The sequence below is a fragment of the Nerophis lumbriciformis genome, linkage group LG18 (genome assembly GCF_033978685.3).
Source record: "Nerophis lumbriciformis linkage group LG18, RoL_Nlum_v2.1, whole genome shotgun sequence".
Lineage (NCBI taxonomy): Eukaryota > Metazoa > Chordata > Actinopteri > Syngnathiformes > Syngnathidae > Nerophis > Nerophis lumbriciformis.
This window is the reverse complement of record NC_084565.2, coordinates 36578959-36595456: the sequence shown is the minus strand read 5'-3', so window position 1 is coordinate 36595456 and position 16498 is coordinate 36578959. Positions and strand designations below refer to the sequence as shown.

General features: G+C 39.9%; 1 protein-coding gene across 1 annotated transcript; it reads right to left on the bottom strand.

The window, feature by feature from the left end:
- Positions 1–556: 556 nt before the first annotated feature.
- On the bottom strand, positions 557–2308 carry jun (Jun proto-oncogene, AP-1 transcription factor subunit). Its single transcript, XM_061978259.2, has one exon. It carries the CDS (start codon positions 2062–2064, stop codon positions 1150–1152), a length of 915 nt encoding a protein of 304 aa, XP_061834243.2. The 5' UTR covers positions 2065–2308; the 3' UTR covers positions 557–1149.
- Between the last annotated feature and the right edge of the window lie 14190 nt (positions 2309–16498).

Genomic DNA, 16498 nt, shown 5'->3' with positions numbered 1-16498 from the left:
AACAATACATTTGCTCCTATTGAACCTTAAAGTGGTTTATTCAACGTCTAATGTTTATTATACGTTTTAAAACATTCTACAACTTTATTGACAAACTAATTGTCACATATTTGCACCTAAAAGTGGTTTATTTAACTTTTAGCCTGTCAATAATGCAGTTCCACATTTATTTATTTTCTCTATTTTCCCTGTTTTGTAACTTTATAGACAAGAAATGTCACCTAAAAAGGTTCAAAACCGTTTAACTACTTTATTGTTTTCCTTATTTCAAAGTGTGTCAAATGAAGCAATGTTGACACACTAAACTGACAGTTGCTTTCCTTTGACCAAATACATCCGAACCCGATGTTTTTGCAACACGACTACAACTCCTACAGTCGTCCTCCACGAGTTGTTGTGGATCGATACGAGCAGTGATGGAATTTAACCGGCGGGTAAATAGTGAGAGCTCTCAGCTCTTGCAACATGTTGCAACATGTTGTATTGTTTGCTTACATGGCACACCCACTTTTTCCTCACAAACACACACACACATGTCAAGAACACACACTGTTGCTTCTTTTTACACAAGTTTATTTCCTTAAATATTGACGACTTGCTAGAGTTGAGACATAAAAAAAGAAAGAATGTACAGATGGTAAACATAAGTACTCTGAGTTGATCTTATATACATAAATGAGTGAAACCCCATCAAAAATGACAAAATCTCGAAATTTTCAAAAAACTTCTTTACAATAAAGAAAAAAAGTCGCATACTGGAACTCAAGTTTTCATACGCTCAGAGCTGGCCCAGCTCTGTTGGTGAGGGCCAATATGGCGGCAGCGAGAAATTTGCCAGGTTCAAAGGTCACCTGTAATACTGGACGTCTTTCTCCACTGGCGCTGACTTGACTCGAGACCAAGTCCATGCAGAGCTGGGAGGTGAAATCAAGAAAAAGTCAGTCTAGTCCCGGTTGTGAAGGAAGTTCATGCTCCGGTTCATAGTCACTGTCCCGGCCCGGAGCAGCCCCCCCTGCGGGGACAAGTGCATGACACTAGGGTCCTTTTTTTCCTGCACAGCCCCCTTGGTCTTCCTGCCGCTTCAACCCCGGATCCAGGAGGCAGGAAGCGTCCGTTTTGGTTCAACTTGTTTTGTTTTGTTTGAACGACTCAGAAGGTCTGGAGCTGCTGCGTCAACATGAGCTGACAGCCGCTGTTGACGTGGTTCATCACCTTCTGCTTGAGCTGCGCCACCTGCTCCCGCAGCATGTTGGCGGTGGACGCCAGCTCAGAGTTCTGGGACTTGAGGTTCTTGACTTTGTCCTCCAGCCGGGAGATGCGCTCCAGCTTCCTCTTGCGGCACTTGGAGGCGGCGATGCGGTTCCTCATGCGCTTGCGCTCCGCCTTGATGCGCTCCTGGTTCTCCATGTCGATGGGGGAGAGAGGCGGCGTCTCGCCCGGCATCTCGGGCACCGTCTGCGGCTCCTCCTTGAGCGCGGCGAGCCGCGGGAGATGGGCGGAGGAAGAGGCGGAGGGCTGCGCGTAAATGGGGAAGGACGCGGTGGTGGTGTAGCCGGGCGCCGACACGGTGCTGATGGCCGGGGTGAACGTGTTCAGGTCCTCGTAGACGGGCGAGTCCGAGCGGTTGTAAACGGCCGCCCCGGTGTTGACGCTCGGCGGCGGCGGCGCCGACGTGACGCTCACCCCCGGCATGTGCTGGTGGTGGAGCTCCGCCAGGGCGCGCACGAAGCCCTCGGCGAAGCCCTCCTGCTCGTCGGTGACGTTCTTCGGGCAAAGGAACTGCGTCGGCGTCGGCGTGGTGGTGATGAGGCCGTTGCTGGACTGGATGATGAGCCGCTCCAGCTCCGGGGAGGCCAGCTTCAGCAAGCCCACGTCCGGCGAGGTGAGCAGCTCGCCGGCCTTAGCCCGGAGATGAGGCTTGAGGGTGCCGCTAGGGTCGGCCAGGTTGAGGGTCATGTTGCGTTTGAGCGCCTTGGAGCCGCTGTATCCGAAGCCGACGCTTCCGTGCTGGGAGAACGCGTTGAGCGAGTCATCATAGAAAGTAGTTTCCATTTTGGTATACATAGAAGTGAAACCGAAAAAAAAAAAACAAGTCCCTTTTCACTTCTTCTTAGTTGTCCCACTGAACTTTATTCAAAACCGCACTTTCGACACGCAAAAATATCCACACTTTTTTTTTTTTTTTTTGTTAAAAAATAAAAAGAGCGTCCTCCGTGTCTTTTCTAAACCCTCTTCAAACTGTCTTGTGGAGGTTCCCTCTGCGTGGACATGTATACACTCTGAGTTTGTAACAGCGTGGAGGCTAACCTTATCTGCTGCCGCTGCCTCTCCGAAAATAGCCATGATGTCACGTCAGGGCTCTCCCATTGGCTAGGGGGCGTATCCCCGCGGTTAGGCCGCGCCTCCGATTAGCGGCGTTGCCGTGACGACCACACCGCCGCCCAGAAGATTCTAAAGTCTCGCGGGGGATTGTGGGATGCGGTAATGCCCGTGAAGTTAGAGCATGCGCAGTGCGTCGTGGGGTGACGTGTTGTTTTTGAATATCGAGTTACCCGCTTTGGCTGTCAGAACGTCGAAGGCAGAGGCTTTTTTTTACGGTGGGTTAGTCCTCCATTTACGCTTTTAAACATCTACAGACACTTTATACAAGTACAGGAATGTGTTTTTAAAGCAAATGTCACCATATTGTCTTTATATCACTACTATTATTATTTTTTTTACTATAGATTCACAGGTTCAATAATAACACCATATCAAGTAAAGCAGGGGTGTCAAACGTACGGCCCGAGGGCCGAATTTGCTAAGTATAAAAATGTACCTGAAATTTTTTTGAATGAAAGAAACATGCTGTTCTAAATGTGTCCAGTAGATGTAGCAATTCTTTGTATATTTGTAGATGATGCTACATAGGTAAAAAAAAAAAATCAACCACATGATGTTATATTACATCAGTCGAGGAAAATGATCAAACTACTTTAATAACATACTGTAATTTGATTTTCAATCAATCAATCAATGTTTATTTATATAGTCCTAAATCACAAGTGTCTCAAAGGGCTGCACAAGCCACAACGACATCCTCGGTACAAAGCCCACATAAGGGCAAGGAAAAACTCACCCCAGTGGGACGTCGATGTGAATGACTATGAGAAACCTTAGAGAGGACCGCATATGTGGGTAACCCCCCCCTCTAGGGGAGACCAAAAGCAATGGATGTCGAGTGGGTCTGACATAATATTGTGAGAGTCCAGTCCATAGTGGATCCAACATAATAGTAAGAGTCCAGTCCATAGTGGGGCCAGCAGGACACCATCCCGAGCGGAGACGGGTCAGCAGCGCAGAGATGTTCCCAGCCGATGCACAGGCGAGCGGTCCACCCCGGGTCCCGACTCTGGACAGCCAGCACTTCATCCATGGCCACCGGACCTGTGCCCCCCCCCTCCACAAGGAAGAGGGGAACAGAGGAGAAAAGAAAAGAAACGGCAGATCAACTGGTCTAACAGGGGGGCTATTTAAAGGCTAGAGTATACAAATGAGTTTTAAGATGGGACTTAAATGCTGCTACTGAGGCAGCATCTCTAATTGTTACCGGGAGGGCATTCCATAGTACTGGAGCCCGAATAGAAAACGCTCTATAGCCCGCAGACTTTTTTTTTTTTTTGACATAATTTTTTTATCTTGATAGATTGAATATTAACACCAATGAGTTGACTGATTATAATTATCACATAATTTATGCAGAAAATACATTATGATTCGTACATTTTCAGAATGTGCATGTTATATTTTTAAACACAGAAAACAATCTGAAGCTGTCTTTATTTTTAAGTTATCGTGCCGTGATTTACCAGTCCGACCCACTCTGGAGTAGATTTTTCTCCATGTGGCCCCCCGATCTAAAATGAGTTTGACACCCCTGGTCTAAAGAAATCCATCCATCCATCCATCTTCTTCCGCCTATCCGAGGTCGGGTCGCGGGGGCAGCAGCCTAAGTAGAGAAGCCCAGACTTCCCTCTCCCCAGCCACTTCGTCCAGCTCCTCCCAGGGGATCCCGAGGCGTTCTCAAGCCAGCCGGGAGACATAGTCTTCCCAACGTGTCCTGGGTCTTCCCCTTGGCCTCCTGCCGGTCGGACGTGCCCCAAACATCTCCCTCGGGAGGCGTTCGGGTGGCATCCTGAAGAAATGACACCTAGAAATGTCCCCCATATAAACTAAAAGGACAAGCGGTAGAAAATGGACAGATGGATGTCTGCATAAGCACACACACTCAAAACACTGTGTCTCTTTTGTTAGGTAAAGTAAGCTCAGAATCTAACATTTTTCCAGGTCCCTTGTCTTTAATTAATTGATTGAGACTTTTATTAGTAGATTGCACAGTACAGTCCATATTCCGTACAATTGACCACTAAATGGTAACACCCCAATAAGTTTTTCAACTTGTTTAAGTCGGAGTCCACGTTAATCAGTTCATAAACCAGGAAGTCACATGCTAACCAACAAACAAACAAACACAGAAATAAGAAACCCCGTTAATGTTTTCTCTTTTGAGTAGGAGGAATTCTCTGTTTTTTTTAGAATCTCATATCCGTCTGGTCTTATGTCACTGACCAGGAACCAGGAAGTAGGATAGAATATACTTATTTTTATATATATTTTTGTCCCACATTTGGGAAATTAAGTGGCTGCAGTGCAGGTACAAAAAGTTGAGAAAAAATAAGGAAAAACAAGACATGGAAACAAGAGGGAAACATTAAATAACACACAGGATATAGACATTAAAAAGAGCACAGACCTGATCAATCAATCAATCAATGTTTATTTATATAGCTCTATATCACAAGTGTCTCAAAGGGCTGCACAAGCCACAACGACATCCTCGGTACAGAGCCCACATAAGGGCAAGGAAAAACTCACCCCAGTGGGACGTCGATGTGAATGACTATGAGAAACCTTGGAGAGGACCGCATATGTGGGTAACCCCCCCCTCTAGGGGAGACCAAAAGCAATGGATGTCGAGTGGGTCTGACATAATATTGTGAGAGTCCAGTCCATGGTGGATCCAACATAATAGTAAGAGTCCAGTCCATAGTGGGGCCAGCAGGACACCATCCCGAGTGGAGACGGGTCAGCAGCGCAGAGATGTTCCCAGCCGATGCACAGGCGAGCGGTCCACCCCGGGTCCCGACTCTGGACAGCCAGCACTTCATCCATGGCCACCGGACCTGTGCCCCCCCCCCCCCCCCCCCCTCCACAAGGAAGAGGGGAACAGAGGAGAAAAGAAAAGAAACGGCAGATCAACTGGTCTAACAGGGGGGCTATTTAAAGGCTAGAGTATACAAATGAGTTTTAAGATGGGACTTAAATGCTTCTACTGAGGCAGCATCTCTAATTGTTACCGGGAGGGCATTCCATAGTACTGGAGCCCGAATAGAAAACGCTCTATAGCCCGCAGACTTTTTTTTTTTTTTGACATAATTTTTTTATCTTGATAGATTGAATATTAACACCAATGAGTTGACTGATTATCATTATCACATAATTTATGCAGAAAATACATTATGATTCGTACATTTTCAGAATGTGCTTGTTCTATTTTTAAACAAAGAAAACAATATGAAGCTGTCTTTATTTTTAAGTTATCGTGCCGTGATTTTACCAATCCGACCCACTCGGGAGTAGATTTTTCTCCATGTGGCCCCCCCGATCTAAAATGAGTTTGACACCCCTGGTCTAAAGAAATCCATCCAACCATCCATCTTCTTCCGCTTATCCGAGGTCGGGTCGCGGGGGCAGCAGCCTAAGCAGAGAAGCCCAGACTTCCCTCTCCCCAGCCACTTCGTCCAGCTCCTCCCAGGGGATCCCGAGGCGTTCTCAAGCCAGCCGGGAGACATAGTCTTCCCAACATGTCCTGGGTCTTTCTCTTGGCCTCCTGCCGGTCGGACGTGCCCTAAACACCTCCCTAGGGAGGCGTTCGGGTGGCATCCTGAAGAAATGACACCTAGAAATGTCCCCCATATAAACTAAAAGGACAAGCGGTAGAAAATGGACAGATGGATGTCTGCATAAGCACACACACTCAAAACACAGTGTCCCTTTTGTTAGGTAAAGTAAGCTCAGAATCTAACATTTGTCCAGGTGCCTTGTCTTTAATTAATTGATTGAGACTTTTATTAGTAGATTGCACAGTACAGTACATATTCCGTACAATTGACCACTAAATGGTAACACCGCAATAAGTTTTTCAACTTGCTTAAGTCGGAGTCCACGTTAATCAATTCATAAACCAGGAAGTCACATGCTAACCAACAAACAAACAAACACCAGAAATAAGAAACCCCGTTAATGTTTTCTCTTTTGACTTTGAGGAATTCTCTGTTTTTTTTAGAATCTCATATCCGTCTGGTCTTATGTCACTGACCAGGAACCGGGAAGTAGGATAGAATATACTTTTTTTTTTTTTTTTTGTCCCACACTTAGGAAATGACGTGGCTGCAGTGCAGGTACAAAAAGTTCAGAAAAAAAACAAAAGAGGGAAACATTAAAGAACACACAGGATATAGACATTAAAAAGAGCACAGGCCTGATGCCACAAGCTGACACTTCAGCGGCCCCATTTCGACATACAGCTACAAAAGTAAAACACAAAAATTAATAATACATATTGCGCACATTTGATTGCATTATACTAGGGTTGTACGGTATATTGGTATATATTATTGGTATGGTACCGCAATACTAATGAATCATATTCGGTACTATACCACCCCCACATCCCTCCATCATTGTCACGTCGTGTCATTGTTGGTTTTACGAGCAGACGAGCATGTTCGGCAGCGCACAATCACAGAGTACTTACAAGCAGACACAGTGTGTAGACAGAAAAGGGAGAACGGACGCATTTTGGCTTGAAAACTAAAGATAAAGGTGAAGTTATAACACTGAAACGCCCTCAGGAAGAGGTGCTTTAAGACATGGCTAGCTAGTTAGCGGCTAACGTCCAGCCGCAGTCGGCAGTGTTGTAGCTACTTCTAAATCACCCATGGCGACAAATAAAGTACGTTTCTTACAAGTAGCATTATCACTGCAGGACGAGGACTAGCTGAACATGCTTCACTACTCACCGACATCAAAATGTAAACAAATGCCATGGGTGGATCTACACCTGACATCCACTGTAATGATACCAAGTACAGGAGCGTATGTAGTTGATACTACCAGGGGCGTCACTAGCTTTTAAGGACAGGGGGGGCTTTGCCCCCAGGAGATGCACAGGATGCGAGCGAATGTTACGCACGAGCACAAAACTTCACAAACGGCTAACAAAGACTTAGAAATTATTCATTGTTATTATTATTATTTTAAAAAAATGCACGGGACGAAATGAAATGCTCCCGGGGACGATGGCTTTTAACCATATATTTTCTTTTTCTTTTTATGTATTTATTCATTTTACATTTTATATTAAATGTCTTGGTTTTTCCTCCCTCTGAAAATCCTATTAAATGTTTAACAAGCCATCCTATAATAATAAAACAGCTATTAATGTAACAATACAATAAAAAAAATATATTTAATGATGTTTTTTTCATTATTTTAACAATAGGCTTATGTATATTACTTTATATAGATTCTACAAGAAACACAAAACTTAAAAAATAAATGATTTACAATTGCACACACAAGGTTTTGTTCAGCTTCACTCATTGTAAAGGAAGATAATGTGATTCGTACACCTGCAGGACCGCAAGCAAGGTCGCAGAGAAAATGCGGGCTGGATTTTGAGTGATGTCGGCATTTTCTATATGAACAAGTGGAATGGATTGGATACCGACGCACGAAAGGGGCTCTCTACCTTACGCTACGAAGTGAGGGGAAACTGAGTGAATAATAACAGGTTATATGATTATTTATTTAAACTCATATTTGGGCCACTTTATAATGAATATGTCGGCATTTATTTGTAAAAAAACAACAAAAAAACACCAAATTATTTAGGGGGGCTTAAGAATATTTTAGGGGGGCTTGAGCCCCCCTAAAATAGGCCTAACAACGCCAATGGATACTACTATGATTACATTGATGTTTTTTTAGCATCACAAAATCTTTTTTCATTAAAAAAAAAAAAAAGATATTATGTTTAAAAACTCAGGAAATATGTCCCTGGACACATGAGGACTTTGAATATGACCAATGTATGATCCTGTAACTACTTGGTATCGGATTGATACCTACATTTGTGGTATCATCCAAAACTAATGTAAAGCATCCAAACAAGAGAAGAATAAGTGATTATTACATTTTAACAGAAGTGTAGATAGAACATGTTAAAAGAGAAAGTAAGCAGATATTAACAGTAAATGAACGAGTAGATTAATAATTCATTTTCTACCGCTTGTCCTTAATAATTTTGATAAAAATAATGGAATGATAAATAACACAATATGTTATTGCATACGTCAGCAGCTAAATTAGGAGTCTTTGTTTGTTTACTTACTACTAAAAGACAAGTTGTCTTGTATGGTCACTATTTTATTTAAGGACAAACTTGCAATAAGAAACATATGTTTCATGTACCCTAAGATTTTTTGTTAAAATAAAGCCCTTACTGACATTTTTTGTGGTCCCCTTTATTTAGAAAAGTATCGAAAAGTATCGGAATACACTTTTCCGGTACCAAAATATTGGTATCGGGACAACACTACATTATACATAGACAAACAAAACAAAACAAACATAAGTACCGTGCTAAGTACCAACTGGACATTTAAATCGTAATGACAACAAAAAAGCTCAATAACATGTGGCACACAAGAGCTAAACCACACTAATAATTTTATTTGGCTTGCCAAGGACTTGAAAGAATATGTGTCAGTAAGGCATTTTGTCTTCCTTCAACAATGTACAGCAAGACAGTGTACCAAACAGGGAGCTAACGATAACCATTATAATGATAAACTGCTGTAAAATTAGTATTGTCGTTCTAAATTTCAAAGCCCCTCTTAAGAACTTTCAGTTTTGGTTGATTTTAGCGGCGCCACTGGACCATGGCGGTAGTGTTTTGCCTGAAGGAAGACCACATTTCCCGCGAGCACCAGCGAATGGCATGGTAAATCATCAGAAACTACTGTCCTGTTCATACAAACTGACACCATAATGCCACAATGATTCGGTATGACCGATCTTTCCACAGTAGGAACCTACTAGAGATGCGCGGTTTGCGGACACAACTGCGGAGTCCGCGGATTATCCGCGGGTCGGGCGGTTGAAATAAAAAAAAATTAGATTTTATCCGCGGGTCGGGTCGGGCGTTTGAAATAAAAAAAAATTAGATTTTAAATAGATTCAGGCGGGTGGCAGTTAAACCAATTCGGAAGTATATATACATAGTTAAATGTTGTTACCCACATACGAAAAACGTGCAGGCACCTGCAGCATATGCCACAACAGAAGAAGAAAAAAAAAAAGAGATGGCAACGCCGGCAGCAAACGTGGTACGCGACAAACTAAAAAAGGGAATACTAAAGACCAGGGGAAAAAAAGGCCAGAAAAGTTCAGCGTGGACTCGTTTTTATGAGGTTGTAAATCAGGATGATAGTAATGCTGGCTACGTGATTTGCGAGAGCTGCGACGCTGTTTATGTCTACGACAGTCGCAAAACCGGGACATCTAGCATGGTGCATCACATTTGTGCAAAACCCCGAACCTCCACAAACACCCTGAGCATGAGCAGTTTCGTCCGACGTGATCCCAGAAGAGTGCCACAGGATGTTAAAACAAGATAAAACGCAGCTGCCTGCAGCAGTTTGAGTGGCGCGAGCGCGCTTGGAGGTGCGCTCAGCGCGGCTCCCAGATGATTGCGCACTAGTGTGCGTCTGGGCCGTGACAGCGTGGCACGCATTGAGTGTCTCTGCTACATTGGACCAGTCTCCTTTCTTTAACAGGCAAAAGCTTTATAACCTCACTAATGCCTTGCATCGTCTATATTAGATACATAGCAACGGGCGGGTGCGGTTTTGATTAAATGTTAGTTCGGGTGGATGCGGATGGTTGACGACTTTTGTGATGCGGTTGCGGATGAAATAATTGCCTATCCGCGCATCTCTAGAACCTACGTATTTTACTGGTCGTGTCAGTGTTTATTGCCATTTCGCAAAATTCTGATAGCTAACATTAGCATTATCATCGAAAACCACTTACCGTATTTTTCCGACTATAAGTCGCAATTTTTTTCATAGTTTGGCCGGGGGTGCGACTTATACTCAGGAGCGACTTATGTGTGAAATTATTAACACGTTAGCGTAAAATATCAAACAATATTATTTATCTCATTCACGTAAGAGACTAGACGTATAAGATTTCATGGGATTTAGCGATTAGGAGTGACAGATTGTTTAGTAAACGTATAGCATGTTCTATATGTTATAGTTATTTGAATGACTCTTACCATAATATGTTACGTTAACATACCAGTTGGTTATTTATGCCTCATATAACGTACACTTATTCAGCCTGTTGTTCACTATTCTTTATTTATTTTAAATTGCCTTTCAAATGTCTATTCTTGCTGTTGGCTTTTATCAAATAAATTTCCCCCAAAAATGCGACTTATACTCCAGTGCGACTTATATATGTTTTTTTCCTTCTTTATTATGCATTTTCGGCCGGTGCGATTTATACTCCTGAGCAATTTATACTCCGAAAAATACGGTACTCGTTGAGCAGTAACAGAGCCAAGGCAGCATGGGGTCGACATTCCCTCCTCGTCTGTGAGCTCACGCCAGCAAGTAGATCCTTGACTGTCCTTTTATCCGGGTAGCCTCCATTTTTCTTATTTTTGTCTCCTCAGTCAAAACTTTTCGTTTCTTTGGTTGTTTTGCAGCTTCTACCATGATAGCGGTACAATGCTGCGTTCCATTTACCTGGGAAGTTGGAGGTTGGAGCTGGGAACGGTTACGACGTCGGAAATCAAGATAGCCACATCCACAAAACTTTCTTTGCGCTTGCCTTGTCGGAATATAAACAACCTATGGGAAAATATGCACTCTTTCTGCAACCTTCAAAAATGGTGGATAAAAAGAAAACACAGATGCTTTTGCTTCGACGTACAGAGTATATACCACATGAAATAAATGTAGTTTACACTGCAGTGATGTTATTATATATAAACGTAAAAAAATACATTGTTTATGGCTGATTTACTGCGACAAAAACTACAGTACTTTCCGGACTATAAGGCGCACTTAAAATCATTTTTTCCCCCCTCAAAACTCGATAGTGCGCCTTAAAACCCGGTGCGCCTAATGTATGGAATAATTTTGGTTGTGCTTACCGACCTCGGAGCTATTTTATTTGGTACATAGTGAAATGATAAGTGTGACCAGTAGATGGCAGTCAAATATAAGAGATACGTGTAGACTGCAATATGACTCAAGTAAACAACACCAACATTTTATATGTTCCATTGAGAATATAGAACATTACACAGAGCGCTCAAACACCGGAAACGTGTCCCGTGAAAAACCGTCCGACCGGAACTCTCTAATAACTAAAGTTCCTTGGGTGAATAATGTAAACTCACGACACCGGTATGTTTTAGCGCTTTCATGGCGAGTTTACTGATAGATATAAGTAAGAACTTTACACTACTTTATATGTCCCATAAGAAGAAGATAGAGAAAAAGAAGAAGCTTATCGACCACGGATGTGTGCAATTTTTCAGGATTTATGCAGATCCCAAATACAGATCAGCAGGTACCAGAAGGTAAGAAAAGTTGCTTTTGCATAATATTGTGAAACAAAACGCCAGATAATAGGTCTTACCTTATACACACACCATAATAATACTCGTATGTTGAAGCACAGTACAATCCATCAAGCGGTGCGGCTTCATAGCTTACCAAAGTCGTACTAAAACATTTTGATGGATTTTTGAGCGCCGTGTGTAATGTTCTATATTTTCAATGGAATATATAAAATGTTGGTGTTGTTTACTTGTTTACCTTGCCATCATAGTGCAGTCTACACGTATCTCTTATGTTTGACTGCCATCTACTGGTCACACTAATCATTACACCATGTACCAAATAAAATTGCTTCGAGGTCGGTAAGCAAAACCAGAATTATCCCGTACATTAGGCGCACCGGGTTATAAGGCGCACTGTCGAGTTTTGAGGGGAAAAAAAGATTTTACGTGCGCCTAATAGTCCGAAAAATGCGGTACTTAGTGATCCTGCTCATTTCTTTGAGAAGGAGCTAGCACGCTAATAACTGGCTAGCTTAAATGCTAACATTAATCTCATAGAAAACGAGAACTTTAAAACTTTGAGTTGCCAAGCGACAGCTTTAAAACTTTTAGGATTGGGAGACATTCTGTGAAGAAGAGTGAATGGAGATTTATTTTAAGTTCTACACAACCAAATAGTCAATTGTGCCTTAGACTTAGACAAACTTTAATGATCCACAAGGGAAATTGTTCCACACAGTAACTCAGTTACAAAGGATGGAAAGGATAATGCAGGTATAAAGTAGACTAAAAATGTGCCATAGAAGCAATATAAAATATAACATACGGTATATGTAATATTTACATATTATATATACAGCATATAATATATACTGATATATTATATTATATTGTATATATTATATAAAAATACAATATAATATAATATATCATCAAAAAAAAAAGGATGATGTATTATATTATACTGTATTTTTATATAATATACACAATATATATTATACCACCGTAAGTTCACTAAGCTTCACTTGACAGATGTTCTGACTCTCACTGACTGCAAAATTTAATCTACAATATATGAAATATTTTCGCCCCATCCAAGTACATTTTGCTATTATCCATGTCAGAGTGTGTAATTAGTGCGGTGCCACCCATTGTTCCTTGGCCTTATGTCAGAAATCAGCGCTCGTTTTAATGGCGGGAGGTTAACTTGTCTGGGTCATCTTCTGCCCCGCCAGCTTTAGTGGATGCTATCTTCAGCGCGCCACTTCTAAATATGTCCTCCCCCGCCGCCTTGTGTGACAAGTAAATCAGTCCCCTGGCGCTGGCTGGCTCTAAGAAGGTTGAACCGGATCGTAAAACGGCACCAGGGTCCAATTTTTGTGATTTTCTTTTTTTTTTACCGCTGTTAATGCTGTCTTTATGCGTTGTTGTAAAATGTCATATGGTGGAAATCAATAAAGTTATATATATATATATATATATATATATAAAATCTATTCTGCCTCATAATCGGTGCAAGGGAGTTGCTATTAGCTCTGCTTCTGCCAACGTTTTTATCGCTTATTGGTTATTTCGCGAGCAGGATTATGCACCATGTACTAAACCAGGACCACATGGCAGTTATAGATGCCCTCTGAGGGCCGCTTGTAACAGTCAGCAATATATATATATCAATAAATTGCCTCTTTATGCACAATTATTCATTCATTTTATATATTTTTTTCGTCCCCAAAAAACTGACAGCATCGTTGCCAAAAATGTTACTGTAAATTTGACAATAGTTTTTACAGCACATAAATGGAAATGGAAAAACGGAACCGCTGTTTTTACTGCAAAATCTACAGTTGTTGTTTTTACGCTGTATTACGGTAAATGAAAAAAACGATACCAAGGTTTTTTACAGTAAAATTCTGGTGACTGAGCTACCATTTTTTTTTTTACAGTCATTTTTCCAGTGCACAATTTGATGGGTAACTTACTCAAAATCACGGGTCAAGCTGATATATAGGAGTTTATTTTTATTTCAACAAAAAAAAACATGTTTGGAATGTATAATAATGTAATATTTGTTGCAATAACTGATTATGTTTAAAAGATATGAAATAGCATACAGTGCATGTAGTTTTTTCTGTCAAAATGGAAAGTTGACTACATTTAGTAAGAAAAGATGCATATTAGGGGTGCACTATATATATATATATCCATCCATCCATCCATTTTCTACCGCTTATTCCCTTTAGGGGTTGCGGGGGGCACTGGAGCCTATCTCAGCTACAATCGGGCGGAAGGCGGGGTACACCCTGGACAAGTCACCACCTCATCGCAGGGCCAACACAGATAGACAGACAACATTCACACTCACATTCACACACTAAGGCCAATTTAGTGTTGCCAATCAACTTATCCCCAGGTGCATGTCTTTGGAGGTGGGAGGATGCCGGAGTACCCGGAGGGAACCCACGCAGTCACGGGGAGAACATGCAAACTCCACACAGAAAGATCCCGAGCCCGGGATTGAACCCAAGACTACTCAGAACCTTCGTATTGTGAGGCAGATGCACTAACCCCTCTGCCACTATGACGCCCTTATATATATATATATATATATATATATATATATATATATATATATATATATATATATATATATATATATATATATATATATATATATATATATATATATATATATATGTATGTATGTATGTATGTATGTATGTATGTATGTATGTATGTATGTATGTATGTATGTATGTATGTATGTATGTATGTATGTATGTATGTATGTATGTATGTATACAGTACAGGCCAAAAGTTTGGACACACCTTGTCATTAAATGCGTTTTCTTTATTTTCATGACTATTTACATTGTAGATTGTCACTGAAGGCATCAAAACTATGAATGAACACATGTGGAGTTATGTACTTAACAACATTTTTAAAAATTATATTTTGACTACCGGTAGTCAACTAATTAAAAAAAAAAAATCGTTTGACTTGTCAACTAATTGCAAAAACAATCGTTTGACCAGTCAATTAATAGTAAAATAATAGTTGTTTGACGAGTCTACTAATCTAAAAAAATAATCGTTTGACTCGTCGATTAATTGAAAAAATAATCGTTTGACTAATCAATCAATTGAAAAAATAATAATTTGAATAGCCGACAAATTGAAAAATAATTGTTTGACTAGTCGACCAATCGAAAAAAAATGTGTTCACTAGTCAACTAATCGAAAAAATAAATACAAATAAATGTTTGACGAGTCGACCAATTAAAAAAAAAATATTTTGACTTGTCAACTAATTGAAAAAAAAAATCGTTTGACTAGTTGACCAAACTATATTTTGACTTGTCAACTAATTGAAAAAAAAAAAAAAGTTTTACTAGTTGATCAATTGAAAAAAAAATTATTTGAATAGCCGACAAATTGAAAAATAATTGTTTGACTAGTCGACCAATCGAACAAAAATATGTCATGACTAGTCAACTACTCGAAAAAAAAATAAAAAATAAATGTTTGACTAGTCGACCAATCAAAAAACTATATTTTGACTTGTCAACTAATTGAAAAAAAAATCCTTTGACTAGTCGACCAATCGAAAAAACTATATTTTGACTTGTCAACTAATTGAAAAAAAATAATAATAATTTGACTAGTTGATCAATTGAAAAAATAATCATTTGAATAGCCGACAAATTGAAAAATAATTGTTTGACTAGTCCACCAATCGAAAAAAAATATGTCATGACTAGTCAACTATTCGAAAATAAATAAATAAATAAATAAATGTTTGACTAGTCGACCAATCGAAAAAAAAATATTTTGACTCGTCAACTAATTGAAAAAAAAATCCTTTGACTATTCGACCAATCGAAAAAACTATATTTTGACTTGTCAACTAATTGAAAAAAAAAATCCTTTGACTAGTCGACCAATCGAAAAAACTATATTTTGACTTGTAAACTAATTGAAAAAAAAAAAAAAATTTTTGACTAGTTGATCAATTGAAAAAATAATCATTTGAATAGCCGACAAATTGAAAAATAATTGTTTGACTAGTCCACCAATCGAAAAAAAATATGTCATGACTAGTCAACTATTCGAAAATAAATAAATAAATGTTTGACTAGTCGACCAATCGAAAAAAATATATTTTGACTCGTCAACTAATTGAAAAAAAAATCCTTTGACTATTCGACCAATCGAAAAAACTATATTTTGACTTGTCAAGTAATTGAAAAAAAAAAAAATCGTTTCACTAGTCGACCAGTCGAACATTTTGTTTTGTTTTGACGAGTCAACCTATCAAAAAAACAATTATTTGATTAGTCGACCAATCAAAAAAAATGTTTTTGACTAATCAACCAATTTTAAAAAGTAATTGTTTGACTAGTCGATTATTTTCAAAAAAAAATAAAAATTTGACTAGTTGACTATTCGAAAAAATGAATACAAAAATACCGTTTGGCTAGTTGACTAATCGAAAAAAATGATCGCTGACTAATCGACTTATATAACAATCATTAGTTGCATCCCTACAGTAAACATTTGATTTTGGTTTGTTATGCAAAACACAAAGGTCTATACTGCAGAGGAGGCTGGTTTTTAGGACGCTATAGTTGATTGTTGTTATTCATACGCATGACTTTCTGCCCCATCCACTCACTACTTATGACATGAAATGTCACTTAGAAGTCTAAACAATTGTAAGCCTAAAATATTAACCAACCCGTTTATCTATTCATGATT

Bases quoted from the DNA above. Each gene is read 5' to 3' on its own strand.
- jun (XM_061978259.2), bottom strand. From the start codon at position 2,064: ATGTATACCAAAATGGAAACTACTTTCTATGATGACTCGCTCAACGCG.